Source organism: Salmo salar, chromosome 03, assembly GCF_965601325.2.
Source record: "Salmo salar chromosome 03, fSalSal1, whole genome shotgun sequence".
Lineage (NCBI taxonomy): Eukaryota > Metazoa > Chordata > Actinopteri > Salmoniformes > Salmonidae > Salmo > Salmo salar.
In genome coordinates this window covers 92,187,335-92,210,329 of record NC_138293.1, presented here as the reverse complement: position 1 = coordinate 92,210,329, position 22,995 = coordinate 92,187,335, and the positions used below count along the sequence as shown (strand labels likewise).

The 22,995-nt window shown below is 43.4% G+C and overlaps 1 protein-coding gene across 2 annotated transcripts in view; it reads right to left on the bottom strand.

Annotated features, from left to right (window-relative positions):
* The window catches only part of LOC106593034 (E3 ubiquitin-protein ligase CHIP), a 79,068-nt gene that overhangs the window by 4,850 nt on the left and 51,223 nt on the right, over positions 1-22,995 (bottom strand). For both annotated transcript variants that reach the window (XM_045715711.2, XM_045715710.2), the window contains exons 4-7: positions 4,749-4,914; positions 3,526-3,613; positions 919-975; positions 206-322 (exon numbers count right to left, since the gene is read on the bottom strand). In XM_045715711.2, coding sequence (XP_045571667.1) covers positions 206-322; positions 919-975; positions 3,526-3,613; positions 4,749-4,914 — 428 coding nt within the window. The remainder of the gene's footprint in view (positions 1-205; positions 323-918; positions 976-3,525; positions 3,614-4,748; positions 4,915-22,995) is intronic.

The window sequence follows — 22,995 nt, the reverse complement described above, 5'->3', positions numbered from 1 at the left end:
TAAAACCACAGCAAAGGTTTTGGTTTCAAATCATGACGTTCTGGCATGTCTGCCTCTGATTTGTTGGGAGAGTTGTCTGTCTGAAGAGGACCCACCCCGGAATTCTTTTCTCCACCTCATCGAGGATGCCATAAGAGCCCATCTTTCAAACCTGACCCAGTCACTGCTGTTGCCTAGGGTCAGGTTTGATGAGACTAATCCTTACCTGTAGGTGCTCCTCGATGTCTTTGCGGTCATAAGTGATCCCACTGGGTGTAATGCAGGGCTCCCTCATCAACTCAAAGCTGATCTTTCCACACAGGTAGTCTGGGATCTCCCTTTTCTGTTAAACAGAGGTTATCACTAAATAGCCATGATAGAACAGATGTATACTGTAGTTACATATTTTAGTGTCTTGTACATTCTGACCTGGTATTTGTTATTAATGAAGGGGTTAAGATTGTTTAAGGGTTTAGGAATAGAGTTGTTTCTAGTATGGCCAGGGTGATAGCCATCAAACACAAACCATTGATTATGTATGAGCTGGTTCTGCGTTCCAAACCCCTAGCCCCTACTAAAAAAGCAGACTAGCCGCTCCTGTAGATCTGAGAGGATTGGACAGGTGGAAGCAATTTGGAATCATTTTCACCCAGCCAATCAGAAGACAAGATGAAACTTGTATTTATATCTCCCTATTACTCAGAGTGCATGAGTGCCAAGGGTGTAGGGGACAGGAGCAAACAGAGCACGGGAGAATATCTTTCCTCGCCTCCTTCTCAAAAACCATTGGATGGGAAAGTTAGAGGGGAGGGACCTCTGACCTTCTCATCCAATGGGTTTTGAGAAGGAGGCGAGGAAAGGGGACAGGAAGAATCAAGGAAATGCAACAGAGATTCTCCCCCTGATCCTGTATCCAGCAGGAGCCAGTAGAGCACTCACCTTCCTCTTCTCATCCAGCTGAGAGAAGAGCTCCTCCATGTCTGACAGGTGCTTGTCCTGTAGAGAAATGTGACACCTAAATTAAGATCACTTTATTCATCAATTGTACACAAGGTCCAACCAAAATTTGACTTCCACTTTATCCCAACTCCTCCGAAAGACACACATACATGCAATAAGCTAGAGTTAGGCCAAACACGATTTAAACAGGTTTAAAACATGTTCTGTTGCAGAGGCATCATGCCCATAAGGGACACAGAGGCATCATGCCCATAAGGGACACAGAGGCATCATGCCCATAAGGGACACAGAGGCATCATGCCCATAAGGGACACAGAGGCATCATGCCCACTCAGATTTGTTGGGTAAAAAAATAAAATAAAAGGAAAACATTTTTTTTCTTTTTATATACAGTTGAAGTCGGAAGGTTACTTACACTTATGTTGAAGTCATTAAAACTGTTTTTTTCAACCACTCCACAAATGTCTTGTTAACAAACTATAGTTTTGGCAAGTCGGTTAGGACATCTACTTTGTGCATGACACAAGTACTTTTTCCAACAATTGTTCACAGATTATTTCACTTATTCACTGTATCACAATTCCAGTGGCTCAGAAGTTTACATACACTAAATTGACTGTGCCTTTAATCAGCTTGGAAAATTCCGGAAAATGATGTCATGGCTTTATAAGCTTCTGATAGGCCAATTGACATCATTTGAGTCAATTGGAGGTGTACCTGTGGATGTATTTCAAGGCCTACCTTCAAACTCAGTGCCTCTTTGCTTGACATCATGGGAAAATCAAAAGAAATCAGCCAAGACCTCAGAAAAAAGATTGTAGACCTCCACAAGTCGGGTTCATCCTTGGGAGCAATTTCCAAACACCGGAAGGTACCACGTTCATCTGTACAAACAATAGTACGCAAGTATAAACACCACGCAGCCGTCATACCGCTCAGGAAGGAGATGCGTTCTGTCTCGTAGAGATGAATGTACTTTGGTGTGCGAAAAGTGCAAATCAATCCTGAACAACAGCAAAGGACCTTGTGAAGATGCTGGAGGAAACGGGTACAAAAGTATCTATATCCACAGTAAAACGAGCCCTATATCGACATAACCTGAAAGACCGCTCAGCAAGGAAGAAGCCACTGCTCCAAAACTGACATAAAAAAGCCAGACTATGGTTTGCAACTGCACATGGGGACAAATATTGTACTTTTTGGAGACATGTCCTCTGGTCTGATGAAACAAAAATAGAACTGTTTGACCATAATGACCATCGTTATGTTTGGAGGAAAAAGGGGGAGGCTTGCAAGCCGAAGAACACCATCCCAACCTTGAAGCATGGGGGTGGCAACATCATGTTGTGGGGATGCTTTGCTGCAGGAGGGACTGGTGCACTTCACAAAATAGATAGCATCATGAGGGAGGAACATTATGTGGATATATTGAAGCTACATCTGAAGACATCAGTCAGGAAGTTAAAGCTTGGTCGCAAATGGCTCTTCCAAATGGACAATGACCCCAAGCATACAGCCAAAGTTGTGGCAAAATGGCTTAAGGACAACAAAGTCAAGGTATTGGAGTGGCCATCGTGGGCAGAACTGAAAGAACTGAAAAAGCGTGTGCGAGCAAGGAGGCCTACAAACCTGACTCAGTTACACCAGCTCTGTCAGGAGGAATGGGCCAAAATTCACCCAACTTATTGTGGGAAGCTTGTGGAAGGCTACCCGAAACATTTGACCCAAGTTAAACAATTTAAAGGCAATGCTACCAAAATAAATAAAAGCTTAAATAAATCACTCTCTCTACTATTATTCTGACATTTCACATTCTTAAAATAAAGTGGTGATCCTAACATACCCAAGACAGGGAATTTTTACTAGGATTAAAATGTCAGGAATTGTGAAAAACTGAGTTTAAATGTATTTAGCTAAGGTGTATATGTAAACTTCCGACTTCAACTGTATACACACACTACTAGCCACCTACCTCATAACTAGCTACCAACAAGACATTTCAGGCTATCAATCAAGTTAGAGTAGCTAGCTTGTCTAACTATCTTAGCTAGCATGCCTGCTGGTAAGTTTGGTAGACTAGAAAAGCAATAACTAAATGTACTGAATAACATTCATGTTCCTCTCAATCTTTTACCCAGATTTTAGCAGAGATGCAGAGAAGCATATTTATATATTTTATTCTACCACCAGTCAGGAGGATACAGACAGCTCAATAGTCATGCTTATCTTTGCAAAAAATAATAATTTGACATAGCATAAATGCTAAATTCTCTTAACCCCCCTGACCACCCCCTGCCATCCTCACATACTTTGTGCCCCCTAAGAGTTTTTGGGAGCATAACACCCCTGTTCTGTTGCATTCCTTATGAGGTAAAAAAAAACAGATCTTGATTAGTAAGGTTGTGTTAACATGTCTTTGGTTTAGCTGATGAAAACCCTTTTGTTGTTTAACCATTTCTAGTAACCTAGGCTACGAGAGCATTCTAAACAGAATGTGGGTAAGTCCTTATTTTCCCATTGATATGTGTTTATACCCTGCGTCTTTGGACGTTAGCTGGATGTTGGTACACTTGTTTTAGGACTCACGTGTTTGGAGTGGAACTTAGTGAGGTCGTGTCGGCTTCTGCATTCCTCCGACTTGGCATCTTGTTCCTCTCTGCTGTCATCCAGTTCCCTGAGGATAGGACCAGTCATCCAAATCACTCTGCTAACTTCAACCAACCAAGGCTTATCTTATTGCAATATAAATGGATAGTATGGATTACTTCAGTAACTTCCACCAATGAAGGCTTATCTTATTGCAATATAAATGGATAGTATGGATTACTTCAGTAACTTCCACCAATGAAGGCTTATCTTATTGCAATATAAATGGATAGTATGGATTACTTCAGTAACTTCCACCAATGAAGGCTTATCTTATTGCAATATAAATGGATAGTATGGATTACTTCAGTAACTTCCACCAATGAAGGCTTATCTTATTGCAATATAAATGGATAGTATGGATTACTTCAGTAACTTCCACCAATGAAGGCTTATCTTATTGCAATATAAATGGATAGTATGGGTTGTAGGCCTATAAATGGATGGACTAACTGGTTTTACACACCAACCATAGTTGGTGAAAAAAAAACAAACATGTAATTAAAAAATTTAAAACTCTCCCAGGGTGACGCCAAGCACACAGTTAATTAACAGTCATCTAGAGCATGGTGCTTGCAACATCAGGAGAGTGGGTTTGATTCCTGGGACCACCGGGCATGAAAAGTATATGCCTGCTTTGGTTGAAAGCGTCTGCCAAATGGCATATATTATTATTATATTAATGCCCCCAACTGTAAGAGACGTACCAACAAGGCTGACTAATGGGAATTGATTGCGCAACACATTTATGGCTGTTTCATTTCAACTTGAGTGTTGTGGAAAAACTAAACCAAATCAAAAATGGCTATTCTCTGATTCGCAAAGTGAATTCATGTTCTGTAAATCCCCCTCCCAACCCCTACAGTGTTCCCACCATGTGGCTGGATTCAGATTCAGATGAGCCTCTATTGTCCTACTAGGGGGAAACCTTAGCACAGCTCACACATTATATACAGACACGCACAACAGTGGAGGCTGCAGAGGGGAGGACGGCTCATAATAATGGCTGGAATGGCGTGATGGGAATGGTATCAAACACGTGCTGGATACCATTCCATTAGACTCCTCGCCAGCCGTTATTGTGAGCCGTCCACTGATACGCAACACATATAGAACACACAGCCAGAAACAAACTATAGGTGAGCACAGAAAGAATCTCTCACCTCTCCTTCTCTGCCAGGATGAGTTTGGTGAGATAGGCGTGCAGCTCGTTCTCCTGGTTAATGCGTTTCTCCTCGATGCTGTTCCAGCGCTTCTTCTTGGCTATCCGGAGGGCACTGGGAATGTCGTCGCCAAAGTTCAACCGTTGCTCTTTCGCCAGGTTATATGCTGAGGGCCAAATGAAGGACTATTATTATTATTATTATTATTATTAACTATTATTATTAATGATATATTGGTGAAAATGAAGCTTTGTATTAGCTGGTAGAGCTGACTTAATCCAATGTCCTGTCAAGACTTAGGCAAGTAACTTAGAAATATATTTTGATGTGTGTGTCCAGGATGGGTGCATCTCAATGGTCTAGTAGCTTCCTCTCCTCATCTCCTCAATAGTCTAGTAGCTTCCTCTCCTCATCTCAATAGTCTAGTAGCTTCCTCTCCTCATCTCAATAGTCTAGTAGCTTCCTCTCCTCATCTCAATAGTCTAGTAGCTTCCTCTCCTCATCTCAATAGTCTAGTAGCTTCCTCTCCTCATCTCAATAGTCTCGTAGCTTCCTCTCCTCATCTCAATAGTCTAGTAGCTTCCTCTCCTCATCTCCTCTCCTTCATCTCAATAGTCTATTAGCTTCCTCTCCTCATCTCCTCTCCTTCATCGCAATAGTCTAGTAGCTTCCTCTCCTCATCTCATCTCCATAGTCTAGTAGCTTCCTCTCCTCATCTCCTCTCTTTCATCTCAATAGTCTAGTAGCTTCCTCTCCTCATCTCCTTTCCTCATCTCAATAGTCTAGTAGCTTCCTCTCCTCATCTCAATAGTCTAGTAGCTTCCTCTCCTCATCTCCTTATCTCAATAGTCAAGTAGCTTCCTCTCCTCATCTCCTCTCCTTCATCTTAATAGTCTAGTAGCTTCTTCTCCTCATCTCCTCTCTTTCATCTCAATAGTCTAGTAGCTTCCTCTCCTCATCTCCATCTCGATAGTCTAGTAGCTTCCTCTCCTCATCTCAATAGTCTAGTAGCTTCCTCTCCACATCTCAATAGTCTAGTAGCTTCCTCTCCTCATCTCAATAGTCTTGTAGCTTCCTCTCCTCATCTCAATAGTCTCGTAGCTTCCTCTCCTCATCTCATCTCCATAGTCTAGTAGCTTCCTCTCCTCATCTAATCTCCATAGTCTAGTAGCTTCCTCTCCTCATCTCATCTCCATAGTCTAGTAGCTTCCTCTCCTCATCTCCTCTCTTTCATCTCAATAGTCTAGTAGCTTCCTCTCATCTCCTTTCCTCATCTCAATAGTCTAGTAGCTTCCTCTCCTCATCTCCTCATCTCAATAGTCTAGTAGCTTCCTCTCCTCATCTCCTCTCCTTCATCTTAATAGTCTAGTAGCTTCTTCTCCTCATCTCCTCTCTTTCATCTCAATAGTCTAGTAGCTTCCTCTCCTCATCATCTCAATAGTCTGAAGTAGGTTCCTCTCATCTCAATAGTCTTGTAGCTTCCTCTCCTCATCTCAATAGTCTAGTAGCTTCCTCTCCTCATCTCAACAGTCTAGTAGCTTCCTCTCCTCATCTCCATAGTCTAGTAGCTTCCTCTCCTCATCTCCTCTCCTTCATCTCAATAGTCTAGTAGCTTCCTCTCCTCATCTCCTCTCCTTCATCTCAATAGTCTAGTAGCTTCCTCTCCTCATCTCAATAGTCTAGTAGCTTCCTCTCCTCATCTCCTGTCCTTCATCTCAATAGTCTAGTAGCTTCCTCTCCTCATCTCCATAGTTAGTAGCTTCCTCTCCTTCATCTCAATAGTCTAGTAGCTTCCTCTCCTCATCTCCTCTCCTTCATCTCAATAGTATAGTAGCTTCCTCTCCTCATCTCCTCCATCCCAATAGTCTAGTAGCTTCCTCTCCTCATCTCAATAGTCTAGTAGATTCCTCTCCTCATCTCAATAGTCTAGTAGCTTCCTCTCCTCATCTCAATAGTCTAGTAGCTTCCTCTCCTCATCTCAATAGTCTAGTAGCTTCCTCTCCTCATCTCAATAGTCTAGTAGCTTCCTCTCCTCATCTCAATAGTATAGTAGCTTCCTCTCATCTCCTCTCCTTCATCTCAATAGTCTAGTAGCTTCCTCTCCTCATCTCAATAGTCTAGTAGCTTCCTCTCCTCATCTCCTCTCCTTCATCACAATAGTCTAGTAGCTTCCTCTCCTCATCTCAATAGTCAAGTAGCTTCCTCTCCTCATCTCCTGTCCTTCATCTTAATAGTCTAGTAGCTTCTTCTCCTCATCTTCTCTCTTTCATCTCAATAGTCTAGTAGCTTCCTCTCCTCTTCTCAATAGTCTGAAGTAGGTTCCTCTCATCTCAATAGTCCAGTAGCTTCCTCTCCTCATCTCAATAGTCTGGTAGCTTCCTCTCCTCATCTCAATAGTCTAGTAGCTTCCTCTCCCCATCTCAATAGTCTAGTAGCTTCCTCTCCTCATCTCAATAGTCTAGTAGCTTCCTCTCCCCATCTCAATAGTCTAGTAGCTCCCTCTCCTCATCTCAATAGTCTAGTAGCTTCCTCTCCCCATCTCAATAGTCTAGTAGCTCCCTCTCCTCATCTCAATAGTCTAGTAGCTTCCTCTCCTCATCTCAATAGTCTAGTAGCTTCCTCTCCTCATCTCAATAGTTTAGTAGCTTCCTCTCCTCATCTCCTGTCCTTCATCTCAATAGTCTAGTAGCTTCCTCTCCTCATCTCCATAGTCTAGTAGCTTCCTCTCCTCATCTCCATAGTTAGTAGCTTCCTCTCCTCATCTCCTCTCCTTCATCTCAATAGTCTAGTAGCTTCCTCTCCTCATCTCCTCTCCTTCATCTCAATAGTATAGTAGCTTCCTCTCCTCATCTCCTCCATCCCAATAGTCTAGTAGCTTCCTCTCCTCATCTCAATAGTCTAGTAGATTCCTCTCCTCATCTCAATAGTCTAGTAGCTTCCTCTCCTCATCTCAATAGTCTAGTAGCTTCCTCTCCTCATCTCAATAGTCTAGTAGCTTCCTCTCCTCATCTCAATAGTATAGTAGCTTCCTCTCCTCATCTCAATAGTATAGTAGCTTCCTCTCATCTCCTCTCCAACATCTCAATAGTCTAGTAGCTTCCTCTCCTCATCTCCATAGTCTAGTAGCTTCCTCTCCTCATATCAATAGTCTAGTAGCTTCCTCTCCTCATCTCAATAGTCTAGTAGCTTCCTCTCCTCATCTCCTCTCCTTCATCACAATAGTCTAGTAGCTTCCTCTCCTCATCTCAATAGTCAAGTAGCTTCCTCTCCTCATCTCCTCTCCTTCATCTTAATAGTCTAGTAGCTTCTTCTCCTCATCTCCTCTCATCTCAATAGTCTTGTAGCTTCCTCTCCTCATCTCAATAGTCTAGTAGCTTCCTCTCCTCATCTCAATAGTCTAGTAGCTTCCTCTCCTCATCTCCATAGTCTAGTAGCTTCCTCTCCTCATCTCAATAGTCTAGTAGCTTCCTCTCCTCATCTCCATAGTCTAGTAGCTTCCTCTCCTCATCTCCATAGTCTAGTAGCTTCCTCTCCTCATCTCCATAGTCTAGTAGCTTCCTCTCCTCATCTCAATAGTATAGTAGCTTCCTCTCATCTCTCCTTCATCTCAATAGTCTAGTAGCTTCCTCTCCTCATCTCAATAGTCTAGTAGCTTCCTCTCCTCATCTCCATAGTCTAGTAGCTTCCTCTCCTCATCTCCATAGTCTAGTAGCTTCCTCTCCTCATCTCAATAGTCTAGTAGCTTCCTCTCCTCATCTCAATAGTCTAGTAGCTTCCTCTCCTCATCTCAATAGTATAGTAGCTTCCTCTCATCTCAATAGTCTAGTAGCTTCCTCTCCATCTCAATAGTCCAGTAGCTTCCTCTCCATCTCAATAGTCCAGTAGCTTCCTCTCCTCATCTCCATCTCAATAGTCTAGTAGCTTCCTCTCCTCCATCTCAATAGTCTATAGCTTCCTCTCCTTCATCTCAATAGTCTATAGCTTCCTCTCCTTCATCTCAATAGTCTATAGCTTCCTCTCCTTCATCTCAATAGTCTAGTAGCTTCCTCTCATCTCCATCTCAATAGTCTAGTAGTAGCTTCCTCTCCTCATCTCCTCTCCATCTCAATAGTATAGTAGCTTCCTCCCATCTCCTCTCCTTCATCTCAATAGTCTAGTAGCTTCCTCTCCTCATCTCCATCTCAATAGTCCAGTAGCTTCCTCTCCTCATCTCAATAGTCTCGTAGCTTCCTCTCCTCATCTCAATAGTCTCGTAACTTCCTCTCTTTCATCTCAATAGTCTAGTAGCTTCCTCTCCTCATCTCCTCTCCTTCATCGCAATAGTCTAGTAGCTTCCTCTCCTCATCTCCTCTCCTTCATCTCAATAGTCTCGTAGCTTCCTCTCCTCATCTCAATAGTCAAGTAGCTTCCTCTCCTCATCTCCTCTCCTTCATCTTAATAGTCTAGTAGCTTCTTCTCCTCATCTCCTCTCATCTCAATAGTCTTGTAGCTTCCTCTCCTCATCTCAATAGTCTAGTAGCTTCCTCTCCTCATCTCAATAGTCTAGTAGCTTCCTCTCCTCATCTCCATAGTCTAGTAGCTTCCTCTCCTCATCTCAATAGTCTAGTAGCTTCCTCTCCTCATCTCCATAGTCTAGTAGCTTCCTCTCCTCATCTCAATAGTCTAGTAGCTTCCTCTCCTCATCTCAATAGTCTAGTAGCTTCCTCTCATCATCTCCATAGTCTAGTAGCTTCCTCTCCTCATCTCAATAGTATAGTAGCTTCCTCTCATCTCTCCTTCATCTCAATAGTCTAGTAGCTTCCTCTCCTCATCTCATAAGTCTAGTAGCTTCCTCTCCTCATCTCCATAGTCTAGTAGCTTCCTCTCCTCATCTCAATAGTCTAGTAGCTTCCTCTCCTCATCTCAATAGTCTAGTAGCTCCTCTCCTCATCTCAATAGTATAGTAGCTTCCTCTCATCTCAATAGTCTAGTAGCTTCCTCTCCATCTCAATAGTCTAGTAGCTTCCTCTCCTCATCTCCATCTCAATAGTCTAGTAGCTTCCTCTCCTTCATCTCAATAGTCTATAGCTTCCTCTCCTTCATCTCAATAGTCTATAGCTTCCTCTCCTTCATCTCAATAGTCTATAGCTTCCTCTCCTTCATCTCAATAGTCTAGTAGCTTCCTCTCATCTCCATCTCAATAGTCTAGTCGCTTCCTCTCATCTCCATCTCAATAGTCTATAGCTTCCTCTCCTTCATCTCAAAAGTCTAGTAGTAGCTTCCTCTCCTCATCTCCTCTCCATCTCAATAGTATAGTAGCTTCCTCTCATCTCCTCTCCTTCATCTCAATAGTCTAGTAGCTTCCTCTCCTCATCTCCATCTCAATAGTCTAGTAGCTTCCTCTCCTCATCTCAATAGTCTAGTAGCTTCCTCTCCTCATCTCAATAGTCTAGTAGCTTCCTCTCCTCATCTCAATAGTCTCGTAACTTCCTCTCCTCATCTCAATAGTCTCGTAGCTTCCTCTCCTCATCTCAATAGTCTAGTAGCTTCCTCTCCTCATCTCCTCTCCTTCATCTCAATAGTCTCGTAGCTTCCTCTCCTCATCTCCTCTCTTTCATCTCAATAGTCTAGTAGCTTCCTCTCCTCATCTCCTCTCCTTCATCGCAATAGTCTAGTAGCTTCCTCTCCTCATCTCCTCTCTTTCATCTCAATAGTCTCGTAGCTTCCTCTCCTCATCTCAATAGTCTAGTAGCTTCCTCTCCTCATCTCCTCTCTTTCATCTCAATAGTCTAGTAGCTTCTTCTCCTCATCTCAATAGTCTCGTAGCTTCCTCTCCTCATCTCAATAGTCTAGTAGCTTCCTCTCCTCATCTCCTCTCCTTCATCACAATAGTCTAGTAGCTTCCTCTCCTCATCTCAATAGTCAAGTAGCCTCCTCTCCTCATCTCCTCTCCTTCATCTTAATAGTCTAGTAGCTTCTTCTCCTCATCTCCTCTCATCTCAATAGTCTTGTAGCTTCCTCTCCTCATCTCAATAGTCTAGTAGCTTCCTCTCCTCATCTCAATAGTCTAGTAGCTTCCTCTCCTCATCTCAATAGTCTAGTAGCTTCCTCTCCTCATCTCCATAGTCTAGTAGCTTCCTCTCCTCATCTCCATAGTCTAGTAGCTTCCTCTCCTCATCTCCATAGTCTAGTAGCTTCCTCTCCTCATCTCAATAGTATAGTAGCTTCCTCTCATCTCTCCTTCATCTCAATAGTCTAGTAGCTTCCTCTCCTCATCTCAATAGTCTAGTAGCTTCCTCTCCTCATCTCCATAGTCTAGTAGCTTCCTCTCCTCATCTCCATAGTCTAGTAGCTTCCTCTCCTCATCTCCATAGTCTAGTAGCTTCCTCTCCTCATCTCAATAGTCTAGTAGCTTCCTCTCCTCATCTCAATAGTCTAGTAGCTTCCTCTCCTCATCTCAATAGTATAGTAGCTTCCTCTCATCTCAATAGTCTAGTAGCTTCCTCTCCATCTCAATAGTCCAGTAGCTTCCACTCCATCTCAATAGTCCAGTAGCTTCCTCTCCTCATCTCCATCTCAATAGTCTAGTAGCTTCCTCTCCTCCATCTCAATAGTCTATAGCTTCCTCTCCTTCATCTCAATAGTCTATAGCTTCCTCTCCTTCATCTCAATAGTCTAGTAGCTTCCTCTCATCTCCATCTCAATAGTCTAGTAGTAGCTTCCTCTCCTCATCTCCTCTCCATCTCAATAGTATAGTAGCTTCCTCCCATCTCCTCTCCTTCATCTCAATAGTCTAGTAGCTTCCTCTCCTCATCTCCATCTCAATAGTCCAGTAGCTTCCTCTCCTCATCTCAATAGTCTCGTAGCTTCCTCTCCTCATCTCAATAGTCTCGTAACTTCCTCTCTTTCATCTCAATAGTCTAGTAGCTTCCTCTCCTCATCTCCTCTCCTTCATCGCAATAGTCTAGTAGCTTCCTCTCCTCATCTCCTCTCCTTCATCTCAATAGTCTCGTAGCTTCCTCTCCTCATCTCAATAGTCTAGTAGCTTCCTCTCCTCATCTCAATAGTCTAGTAGCTTCCTCTCCTCATCTCAATAGTCTAGTAGCTTCCTCTCATCATCTCCATAGTCTAGTAGCTTCCTCTCCTCATCTCAATAGTATAGTAGCTTCCTCTCATCTCTCCTTCATCTCAATAGTCTAGTAGCTTCCTCTCCTCATCTCATAAGTCTAGTAGCTTCCTCTCCTCATCTCCATAGTCTAGTAGCTTCCTCTCCTCATCTCAATAGTCTAGTAGCTTCCTCTCCTCATCTCAATAGTCTAGTAGCTCCTCTCCTCATCTCAATAGTATAGTAGCTTCCTCTCATCTCAATAGTCTAGTAGCTTCCTCTCCATCTCAATAGTCTAGTAGCTTCCTCTCCTCATCTCCATCTCAATAGTCTAGTAGCTTCCTCTCCTTCATCTCAATAGTCTATAGCTTCCTCTCCTTCATCTCAATAGTCTATAGCTTCCTCTCCTTCATCTCAATAGTCTATAGCTTCCTCTCCTTCATCTCAATAGTCTAGTAGCTTCCTCTCATCTCCATCTCAATAGTCTAGTCGCTTCCTCTCATCTCCATCTCAATAGTCTATAGCTTCCTCTCCTTCATCTCAAAAGTCTAGTAGTAGCTTCCTCTCCTCATCTCCTCTCCATCTCAATAGTATAGTAGCTTCCTCTCATCTCCTCTCCTTCATCTCAATAGTCTAGTAGCTTCCTCTCCTCATCTCCATCTCAATAGTCTAGTAGCTTCCTCTCCTCATCTCAATAGTCTAGTAGCTTCCTCTCCTCATCTCAATAGTCTAGTAGCTTCCTCTCCTCATCTCAATAGTCTCGTAACTTCCTCTCCTCATCTCAATAGTCTCGTAGCTTCCTCTCCTCATCTCAATAGTCTAGTAGCTTCCTCTCCTCATCTCCTCTCCTTCATCTCAATAGTCTCGTAGCTTCCTCTCCTCATCTCCTCTCTTTCATCTCAATAGTCTAGTAGCTTCCTCTCCTCATCTCCTCTCCTTCATCGCAATAGTCTAGTAGCTTCCTCTCCTCATCTCCTCTCTTTCATCTCAATAGTCTCGTAGCTTCCTCTCCTCATCTCAATAGTCTAGTAGCTTCCTCTCCTCATCTCCTCTCTTTCATCTCAATAGTCTAGTAGCTTCTTCTCCTCATCTCAATAGTCTCGTAGCTTCCTCTCCTCATCTCAATAGTCTAGTAGCTTCCTCTCCTCATCTCCTCTCCTTCATCACAATAGTCTAGTAGCTTCCTCTCCTCATCTCAATAGTCAAGTAGCCTCCTCTCCTCATCTCCTCTCCTTCATCTTAATAGTCTAGTAGCTTCTTCTCCTCATCTCCTCTCATCTCAATAGTCTTGTAGCTTCCTCTCCTCATCTCAATAGTCTAGTAGCTTCCTCTCCTCATCTCAATAGTCTAGTAGCTTCCTCTCCTCATCTCAATAGTCTAGTAGCTTCCTCTCCTCATCTCCATAGTCTAGTAGCTTCCTCTCCTCATCTCCATAGTCTAGTAGCTTCCTCTCCTCATCTCCATAGTCTAGTAGCTTCCTCTCCTCATCTCAATAGTATAGTAGCTTCCTCTCATCTCTCCTTCATCTCAATAGTCTAGTAGCTTCCTCTCCTCATCTCAATAGTCTAGTAGCTTCCTCTCCTCATCTCCATAGTCTAGTAGCTTCCTCTCCTCATCTCCATAGTCTAGTAGCTTCCTCTCCTCATCTCCATAGTCTAGTAGCTTCCTCTCCTCATCTCAATAGTCTAGTAGCTTCCTCTCCTCATCTCAATAGTCTAGTAGCTTCCTCTCCTCATCTCAATAGTATAGTAGCTTCCTCTCATCTCAATAGTCTAGTAGCTTCCTCTCCATCTCAATAGTCCAGTAGCTTCCACTCCATCTCAATAGTCCAGTAGCTTCCTCTCCTCATCTCCATCTCAATAGTCTAGTAGCTTCCTCTCCTCCATCTCAATAGTCTATAGCTTCCTCTCCTTCATCTCAATAGTCTATAGCTTCCTCTCCTTCATCTCAATAGTCTAGTAGCTTCCTCTCATCTCCATCTCAATAGTCTAGTAGTAGCTTCCTCTCCTCATCTCCTCTCCATCTCAATAGTATAGTAGCTTCCTCCCATCTCCTCTCCTTCATCTCAATAGTCTAGTAGCTTCCTCTCCTCATCTCCATCTCAATAGTCCAGTAGCTTCCTCTCCTCATCTCAATAGTCTCGTAACTTCCTCTCCTCATCTCAATAGTCTCGTAGCTTCCTCTCCTCATCTCAATAGTCTCGTAACTTCCTATCTTTCATCTCAATAGTCTAGTAGCTTCCTCTCCTCATCTCCTCTCCTTCATCGCAATAGTCTAGTAGCTTCCTCTCCTCATCTCCTCTCCTTCATCTCAATAGTCTCGTAGCTTCCTCTCCTCATCTCAATAGTCTAGTAGCTTCCTCTCCTCATCTCAATAGTCTAGTAGCTTCCTCTCCTCATCTCAATAGTCTAGTAGCTTCCTCTCATCATCTCCATAGTCTAGTAGCTTCCTCTCCTCATCTCCATAGTCTAGTAGCTTCCTCTCCTCATCTCAATAGTATAGTAGCTTCCTCTCATCTCTCCTTCATCTCAATAGTCTAGTAGCTTCCTCTCCTCATCTCATAAGTCTAGTAGCTTCCTCTCCTCATCTCCATAGTCTAGTAGCTTCCTCTCCTCATCTCAATAGTCTAGTAGCTTCCTCTCCTCATCTCAATAGTCTAGTAGCTCCTCTCCTCATCTCAATAGTATAGTAGCTTCCTCTCATCTCAATAGTCTAGTAGCTTCCTCTCCATCTCAATAGTCTAGTAGCTTCCTCTCCTCATCTCCATCTCAATAGTCTAGTAGCTTCCTCTCCTCCATCTCAATAGTCTATAGCTTCCTCTCCTTCATCTCAATAGTCTATAGCTTCCTCTCCTTCATCTCAATAGTCTATAGCTTCCTCTCCTTCATCTCAATAGTATAGTAGCTTCCTCTCATCTCAATAGTCTAGTAGCTTCCTCTCCATCTCAATAGTCTAGTAGCTTCCTCTCCTCATCTCCATCTCAATAGTCTAGTAGCTTCCTCTCCTCCATCTCAATAGTCTATAGCTTCCTCTCCTTCATCTCAATAGTCTATAGCTTCCTCTCCTTCATCTCAATAGTCTATAGCTTCCTCTCCTTCATCTCAATAGTCTAGTCGCTTCCTCTCATCTCCATCTCAATAGTCTAGTAGCTTCCTCTCATCTCCATCTCAATAGTCTAGTCGCTTCCTCTCATCTCCATCTCAATAGTCTATAGCTTCCTCTCCTTCATCTCAAAAGTCTAGTAGTAGCTTCCTCTCCTCATCTCCTCTCCATCTCAATAGTATAGTAGCTTCCTCTCATCTCCTCTCCTTCATCTCAATAGTCTAGTAGCTTCCTCTCCTCATCTCCATCTCAATAGTCTAGTAGCTTCCTCTCCTCATCTCAATAGTCTAGTAGCTTCCTCTCCTCATCTCAATAGTCTCGTAACTTCCTCTCCTCATCTCAATAGTCTCGTAGCTTCCTCTCCTCATCTCAATAGTCTAGTAGCTTCCTCTCCTCATCTCCTCTCCTTCATCTCAATAGTCTCGTAGCTTCCTCTCCTCATCTCAATAGTCTAGTAGCTTCCTCTCCTCATCTCCTCTCTTTCATCTCAATAGTCTAGTAGCTTCCTCTCCTCATCTCCTCTCTTTCATCTCAATAGTCTAGTAGCTTCCTCTCCTCATCTCCTCATCTCAATAGTCTGAAGTAGGTTCCTCTCATCTCAATAGTCTTGTAGCTTCCTCTCCTCATCTCAATAGTCTAGTAGCTTCCTCTCCTCATCTCAATAGTCTAGTAGCTCCCTCTCCTCATCTCAATAGTCTAGTAGCTTCCTCTCCTCATCTCAATAGTCTAGTAGCTTCCTCTCCTCATCTCAATAGTCTAGTAGCTTCCTCTCCTCATCTCAATAGTCTAGTAGCTTCCTCTCCTCATCTCAATAGTCTAGTAGCTTCCTCTCCTCATCTCAATAGTCTAGTAGCTTCCTCTCCTCATCTCAATAGTCTAGTAGCTTCCTCTCCTCATCTCCTGTCCTTCATCTCAATAGTCTAGTAGCTTCCTCTCCTCATCTCCATAGTCTAGTAGCTTCCTCTCCTCATCTCCATAGTTAGTAGCTTCCTCTCCTCATCTCCTCTCCTTCATCTCAATAGTCTAGTAGCTTCCTCTCCTCATCTCCTCTCCTTCATCTCAATAGTATAGTAGCTTCCTCTCCTCATCTCCTCCATCCCAATAGTCTAGTAGCTTCCTCTCCTCATCTCAATAGTCTAGTACCTTCCTCTCCTCATCTCAATAGTCTAGTAGCTTCCTCTCCTCATCTCAATAGTCTAGTAGCTTCCTCTCCTCATCTCAATAGTCTAGTAGCTTCCTCTCCTCATCTCAATAGTATAGTAGCTTCCTCTCCTCATCTCAATAGTATAGTAGCTTCCTCTCATCTCCTCTCCTTCATCTCAATAGTCTAGTAGCTTCCTCTCCTCATCTCCATCTCAATAGTCTAGTAGCTTCCTCTCCTCATCTCAATAGTCTAGTAGCTTCCTCTCCTCATCTAAATAGTCTAGTAGCTTCCTCTCCTCATCTCAATAGTCTAGTAGCTTCCTCTCCTCATCTCAATAGTATAGTAGCTTCCTCTCATCTCCTCTCCTTCATCTCAATAGTCTAGTAGCTTCCTCTCCTCATCTCCATCTCAATAGTCTAGTAGCTTCCTCTCCTCATCTCAATAGTCTAGTAGCTTCCTCTCCTCATCTCATCTCCATTGTCTAGTAGCTTCCTCTCCTCATCTCAATAGTCTAGTAGCTTCCTCTCCTCATCTCATCTCAATAGTCTAGTAGCTTCCTCTCCTCATCTCAATAGTCTAGTAGCTTCCTCTCCTCATCTCAATAGTCTAGTAGCTTCCTCTCCTCATCTCAATAGTATAGTAGCTTCCTCTCCTCATCTCAATAGTATAGTAGCTTCCTCTCCTCATCTCCTCTCTTTCATCTCAATAGTCTAGTAGCTTCCTCTCCTCATCTTCTCTCTTTCATCTCAATAGTCTAGTAGCTTCCTCTCCTCATCTCCTCATCTCAATAGTCTGAAGTAGGTTCCTCTCATCTCAATAGTCCAGTAGCTTCCTCTCATCTCAATAGTCTAGTAGCTTCCTCTCCTCATCTCAATAGTCTAGTAGCTTCCTCTCCTCATCTCAATAGTCTAGTAGCTTCCTCTCCTCAATAGTCTAGTAGCTTCCTCTCCTCATCTCCTGTCCTTCATCTCAATAGTCTAGTAGCTTCCTCTCCTCATCTCCATAGTCTAGTAGCTTCCTCTCCTCATCTCCATAGTTAGTAGCTTCCTCTCCTCATCTCCTTCATCTCAATAGTCTAGTAGCTTCCTCTCCTCATCTCCTCTCCTTCATCTCAATAGTCTAGTAGCTTCCTCTCCTCATCTCCTCCATCCCAATAGTCTAGTAGCTTCCTCTCCTCATCTCAATAGTCTAGTAGCTTCCTCTCCTCATCTCAATAGTCTAGTAGCTTCCTCTCCTCATCTCAATAGTCTAGTAGCTTCCTCTCCTCATCTCAATAGTCTAGTAGCTTCCTCTCCTCATCTCAATAGTCTAGTAGCTTCCTCTCCTCATCTCAATAGTCTAGTAGCTTCCTCTCCTCATCTCCATAGTCTAGTAGCTTCCTCTCCTCATCTCCATAGTCTCGTAGCTTCCTCTCCTCATCTCAATAGTATAGTAGCTTCCTCTCATCTCTCCTTCATCTCAATAGTCTAGTAGTAGCTTCCTCTCCTCATCTCTCCATCTCAATAGTCTATTAGCTTCCTCTCCATCTCAATAGTCTAGTAGCTTCCTCTCATCTCCATCTCAATAGTCTATAGCTTCCTCTCCTTCATCTCAATAGTCTAGTAGTAGCTTCCTCTCCTCATCTCCTCTCCTTCATCTCAATAGTATAGTAGCTTCCTCTCATCTCTCCTTCATCTCAATAGTCTAGTAGCTTCCTCTCCTCATCTCCATCTCAATAGTCTAGTAGCTTCCTCTCCTCATCTCAATAGTCTAGTAGCTTCATCTCCTCATCTCAATAGTCTCGTAACTTCCTCTCCTCATCTCAATAGTCTCGTAGCTTCCTCTCCTCATCTCAATAGTCTAGTAGCTTCCTCTCCTCATCTCCTCGCTTTCATCTCAATAGTCTAGTAGCTTCCTCTCATCTCCTCTCCTTCATCGCAATAGTCTAGTAGCTTCCTCTCCTCATCTCCTCTCCTTCATCTCAATAGTCTCGTAGCTTCCTCTCCTCATCTCAATAGTCTAGTAGCTTCCTCTCCTCATCTCCTCTCTTTCATCTCAATAGTCTAGTAGCTTCTCCTCATCTCAATAGTCTCGTAGCTTCCTCTCCTCATCTCAATAGTCTAGTAGCTTCCTCTCCTCATCGCCTCTCCTTCATCTCAATAGTCTATTAGCTTCCTCTCCTCATCTCCTCTCCTTCATTGCAATAGTCTCGTAGCTTCCTCTCCTCATCTCAATAGTCTAGTAGCTTCCTCTCCTCATCTCCTCTCCATCACAATAGTCAAGTAGCTTCCTCTCCTCATCTCCTCTCCTTCATCTTAATAGTCTAGTAGCTTCTTCTCCTCATCTCCTCTCCTTCATCTCAATAGTCTAGTAGTAGCTTCCTCTCCTCATCTCCTCTCCATCTCAATAGTATAGTAGCTTCCTCTCATCTCCTCTCCTTCATCTCAATAGTCTAGTAGCTTCCTCTCCTCATCTCAATAGTCTAGTAGCTTCATCTCCTCATCTCAATAGTCTCGTAACTTCCTCTCCTCATCTCAATAGTCTCGTAGCTTCCTCTCCTCGTCTCAATAGTCTAGTAGCTTCCTCTCCTCATCTCCCCGCTTTCATCTCAATAGTCTAGTAGCTTCCTCTCCTCATCTCCTCTCCTTCATCGCAATAGTCTAGTAGCTTCCTCTCCTCATCTCCTCTCCTTCATCTCAATAGTCTCGTAGCTTCCTCTCCTCATCTCAATAGTCTAGTAGCTTCCTCTCCTCATCGCCTCTCCTTCATCTCAATAGTCTATTAGCTTCCTCTCCTCATCTCCTCTCCTTCATTGCAATAGTCTCGTAGCTTCCTCTCCTCATCTCAATAGTCTAGTAGCTTCCTCTCCTCATCTCCATAGTCTAGTAGCTTCCTCTCCTCATCTCAATAGTCTCGTAACTTCCTCTCCTCATCTCAATAGTCTCGTAGCTTCCTCTCCTCATCTTAATAGTCTAGTAGCTTCTTCTCCTCATCTCCTCTCTTTCATCTCAATAGTCTTGTAGCTTCCTCTCCTCATCTCAATAGTCTAGTAGCTTCCTCTCCTCATCTCAATAGTCTAGTAGCTTCCTCTCCTCATCTCCATAGTCTAGTAGCTTCCTCTCCTCATCTCCATAGTCTAGTAGCTTCCTCTCCTCATCTCCATAGTCTATTAGCTTCCTCTCCTCATCTCCATAGTCTAGTAGCTTCCTCTCCTCATCTCAATAGTATAGTAGCTTCCTCTCATCTCTCCATCTCAATAGTCTAGTAGCTTCCTCTCCTCATCTCAATAGTCTAGTAGCTTCCTCTCCTCATCTCCATAGTCTAGTAGCTTCCTCTCCTCATCTCCATAGTCTAGTAGCTTCCTCTCCTCATCTCAATAGTCTAGTAGCTTCCTCTCCTCATCTCAATAGTCTAGTAGCTTCCTCTCCTCATCTCAATAGTATAGTAGCTTCCTCTCATCTCAATAGTCTAGTAGCTTCCTCTCCATCTCAATAGTCCAGTAGCTTCCTCTCCTCATCTCCATCTCAATAGTCTAGTAGCTTCCTCTCCTCCATCTCAATAGTCTATAGCTTCCTCTCCTTCATCTCAATAGTCTATAGCTTCCTCTCCTTCATCTCAATAGTCTATAGCTTCCTCTCCTTCATCTCAATAGTCTAGTAGCTTCCTCTCATCTCCATCTCAATAGTCTAGTAGTAGCTTCCTCTCCTCATCTCCTCTCCATCTCAATAGTATAGTAGCTTCCTCTCATCTCCTGTCCTTCATCTCAATAGTCTAGTAGCTTCCTCTCATCTCCTGTCCTTCATCTCAATAGTCTAGTAGCTTCCTCTCCTCATCTGTATCTCAATAGTCTAGTAGTATCTTCCTCTCCTCATCTCCTCTCCATCTCAATAGTATAGTAGCTTCCTCTCATCTCCTCTCCTTCATCTCAATAGTCTAGTAGCTTCCTCTCCTCATCTCCATCTCAATAGTCCAGTAGCTTCCTCTCCTCATCTCAATAGTCTCGTAACTTCCTCTCCTCATCTCAATAGTCTCGTAGCTTCCTCTCCTCATCTCAATAGTCTAGTAGCTTCCTCTCCTCTCTTTCATCTCAATAGTCTAGTAGCTTCCTCTCCTCATCTCCTCTCCTTCATCGCAATAGTCTAGTAGCTTCCTCTCCTCATCTCCATAGTCTAGTAGCTTCCTCTCCTCATCTCCATAGTCTAGTAGCTTCCTCTCCTCATCTCCATAGTCTAGTAGCTTCCTCTCCTCATCTCAATAGTCTAGTAGCTTCCTCTCCTCATCTCAATAGTCTAGTAGCTTCCTCTCCTCATCTCAATAGTCTAGTAGCTTCCTCTCCATCTCAATAGTCTAGTAGCTTCCTCTCCTCATCTCCATCTCAATAGTCTAGTAGCTTCCTCTCCTCCATCTCAATAGTCTATAGCTTCCTCTCCTTCATCTCAATAGTCTATAGCTTCCTCTCCATCTCAATAGTCTATAGCTTCCTCTCCTTCATCTCAATAGTCTAGTAGCTTCCTCTCATCTCCATCTCAATAGTCTAGTAGCTTCCTCTCCTCATCTCCTCTCCTTCATCGCAAGTCTAGTAGCTTCCTCTCATCTCAATAGTCTGAAGTAGGTGCCTCTCATCTCAATAGTCTTGTAGCTTCCTCTCCTCATCTCAATAGTCTAGTAGCTTCCTCTCCTCATCTCAATAGTCTAGTAGCTTCCTCTCCTCATCTCAATAGTCTAGTAGCTTCCTCTCCTCATCTCCATAGTCTAGTAGCTTCCTCTCCTCATCTCCATAGTCTAGTAGCTTCCTCTCCTCATCTCAATAGTATAGTAGCTTCCTCTCATCTCTCCTTCATCTCAATAGTCTAGTAGCTTCCTCTCCTCATCTCATAAGTCTAGTAGCTTCCTCTCCTCATCTCCTCTCCATCTCAATAGTATAGTAGCTTCCTCTCATCTCTCCTTCATCTCAATAGTCTAGTAGCTTCCTCTCCTCATCTCCATCTCAATAGTCTAGTAGCTTCCTCTCCTCATCTCAATAGTCTAGTAGCTTCATCTCCTTCATCTCAATAGTCTAGTAGTAGCTTCCTCTCCTCATCTCCTCTCCATCTCAATAGTATAGTAGCTTCCTCTCATCTCTCCTTCATCTCAATAGTCTAGTAGCTTCCTCTCCTCATCTCCATCTCAATAGTCTAGTAGCTTCCTCTCCTCATCTCAATAGTCTAGTAGCTTCATCTCCTCATCTCAATAGTCTCGTAACTTCCTCTCCTCATCTCAATAGTCTCGTAGCTTCCTCTCCTCATCTCAATAGTCTAGTAGCTTCCTCTCCTCATCTCCTCGCTTTCATCTCAATAGTCTAGTAGCTTCCTCTCATCTCCTCTCCTTCATCGCAATAGTCTAGTAGCTTCCTCTCCTCATCTCCTCTCCATCTCAATAGTCTCGTAGCTTCCTCTCCTCATCTCAATAGTCTAGTAGCTTCCTCTCCTCATCTCCTCTCTTTCATCTCAATAGTCTAGTAGCTTCTCCTCATCTCAATAGTCTCGTAGCTTCCTCTCCTCATCTCAATAGTCTAGTAGCTTCCTCTCCTCATCGCCTCTCCTTCATCTCAATAGTCTATTAGCTTCCTCTCCTCATCTCCTCTCCTTCATTGCAATAGTCTCGTAGCTTCCTCTCCTCATCTCAATAGTCTAGTAGCTTCCTCTCCTCATCTCCTCTCCTTCATCACAATAGTCAAGTAGCTTCCTCTCCTCATCTCCTCTCCTTCATCTTAATAGTCTAGTAGCTTCTTCTCCTCATCTCCTCTCCATCTCAATAGTCTATTAGCTTCCTCTCCTCATCTCCATCTCAATAGTCTAGTAGCTTCCTCTCATCTCCATCTCAATAGTCTATAGCTTCCTCTCCTTCATCTCAAAAGTCTAGTAGTAGCTTCCTCTCCTCATCTCCTCTCCATCTCAATAGTATAGTAGCTTCCTCTCATCTCCTCTCCTTCATCTCAATAGTCTAGTAGCTTCCTCTCCTCATCTCAATAGTCTAGTAGCTTCATCTCCTCATCTCAATAGTCTCGTAACTTCCTCTCCTCATCTCAATAGTCTCGTAGCTTCCTCTCCTCGTCTCAATAGTCTAGTAGCTTCCTCTCCTCATCTCCCCGCTTTCATCTCAATAGTCTAGTAGCTTCCTCTCCTCATCTCCTCTCCTTCATCGCAATAGTCTAGTAGCTTCCTCTCCTCATCTCCTCTCCTTCATCTCAATAGTCTCGTAGCTTCCTCTCCTCATCTCAATAGTCTAGTAGCTTCCTCTCCTCATCGCCTCTCCTTCATCTCAATAGTCTATTAGCTTCCTCTCCTCATCTCCTCTCCTTCATTGCAATAGTCTCGTAGCTTCCTCTCCTCATCTCAATAGTCTAGTAGCTTCCTCTCCTCATCTCCATAGTCTAGTAGCTTCCTCTCCTCATCTCAATAGTCTCGTAACTTCCTCTCCTCATCTCAATAGTCTCGTAGCTTCCTCTCCTCATCTCAATAGTCTAGTAGCTTCCTCTCCTCATCTCCTCTCTTTCATCTCAATAGTCTAGTAGCTTCTTCTCCTCATCTCAATAGTCTCGTAGCTTCCTCTCCTCATCTCAATAGTCTAGTAGCTTCCTCTCCTCATCTCCTCTCCTTCATCACAATAGTCTAGTAGCTTCCTCTCCTCATCGCAATAGTCAAGTAGCTTCCTCTCCTCATCTCCTCTCCTTCATCTTAATAGTCTAGTAGCTTCTTCTCCTCATCTCCTCTCTTTCATCTCAATAGTCTTGTAGCTTCCTCTCCTCATCTCAATAGTCTAGTAGCTTCCTCTCCTCATCTCAATAGTCTAGTAGCTTCCTCTCCTCATCTCAATAGTCTAGTAGCTTCCTCTCCTCATCTCCATAGTCTAGTAGCTTCCTCTCCTCATCTCCATAGTCTATTAGCTTCCTCTCCTCA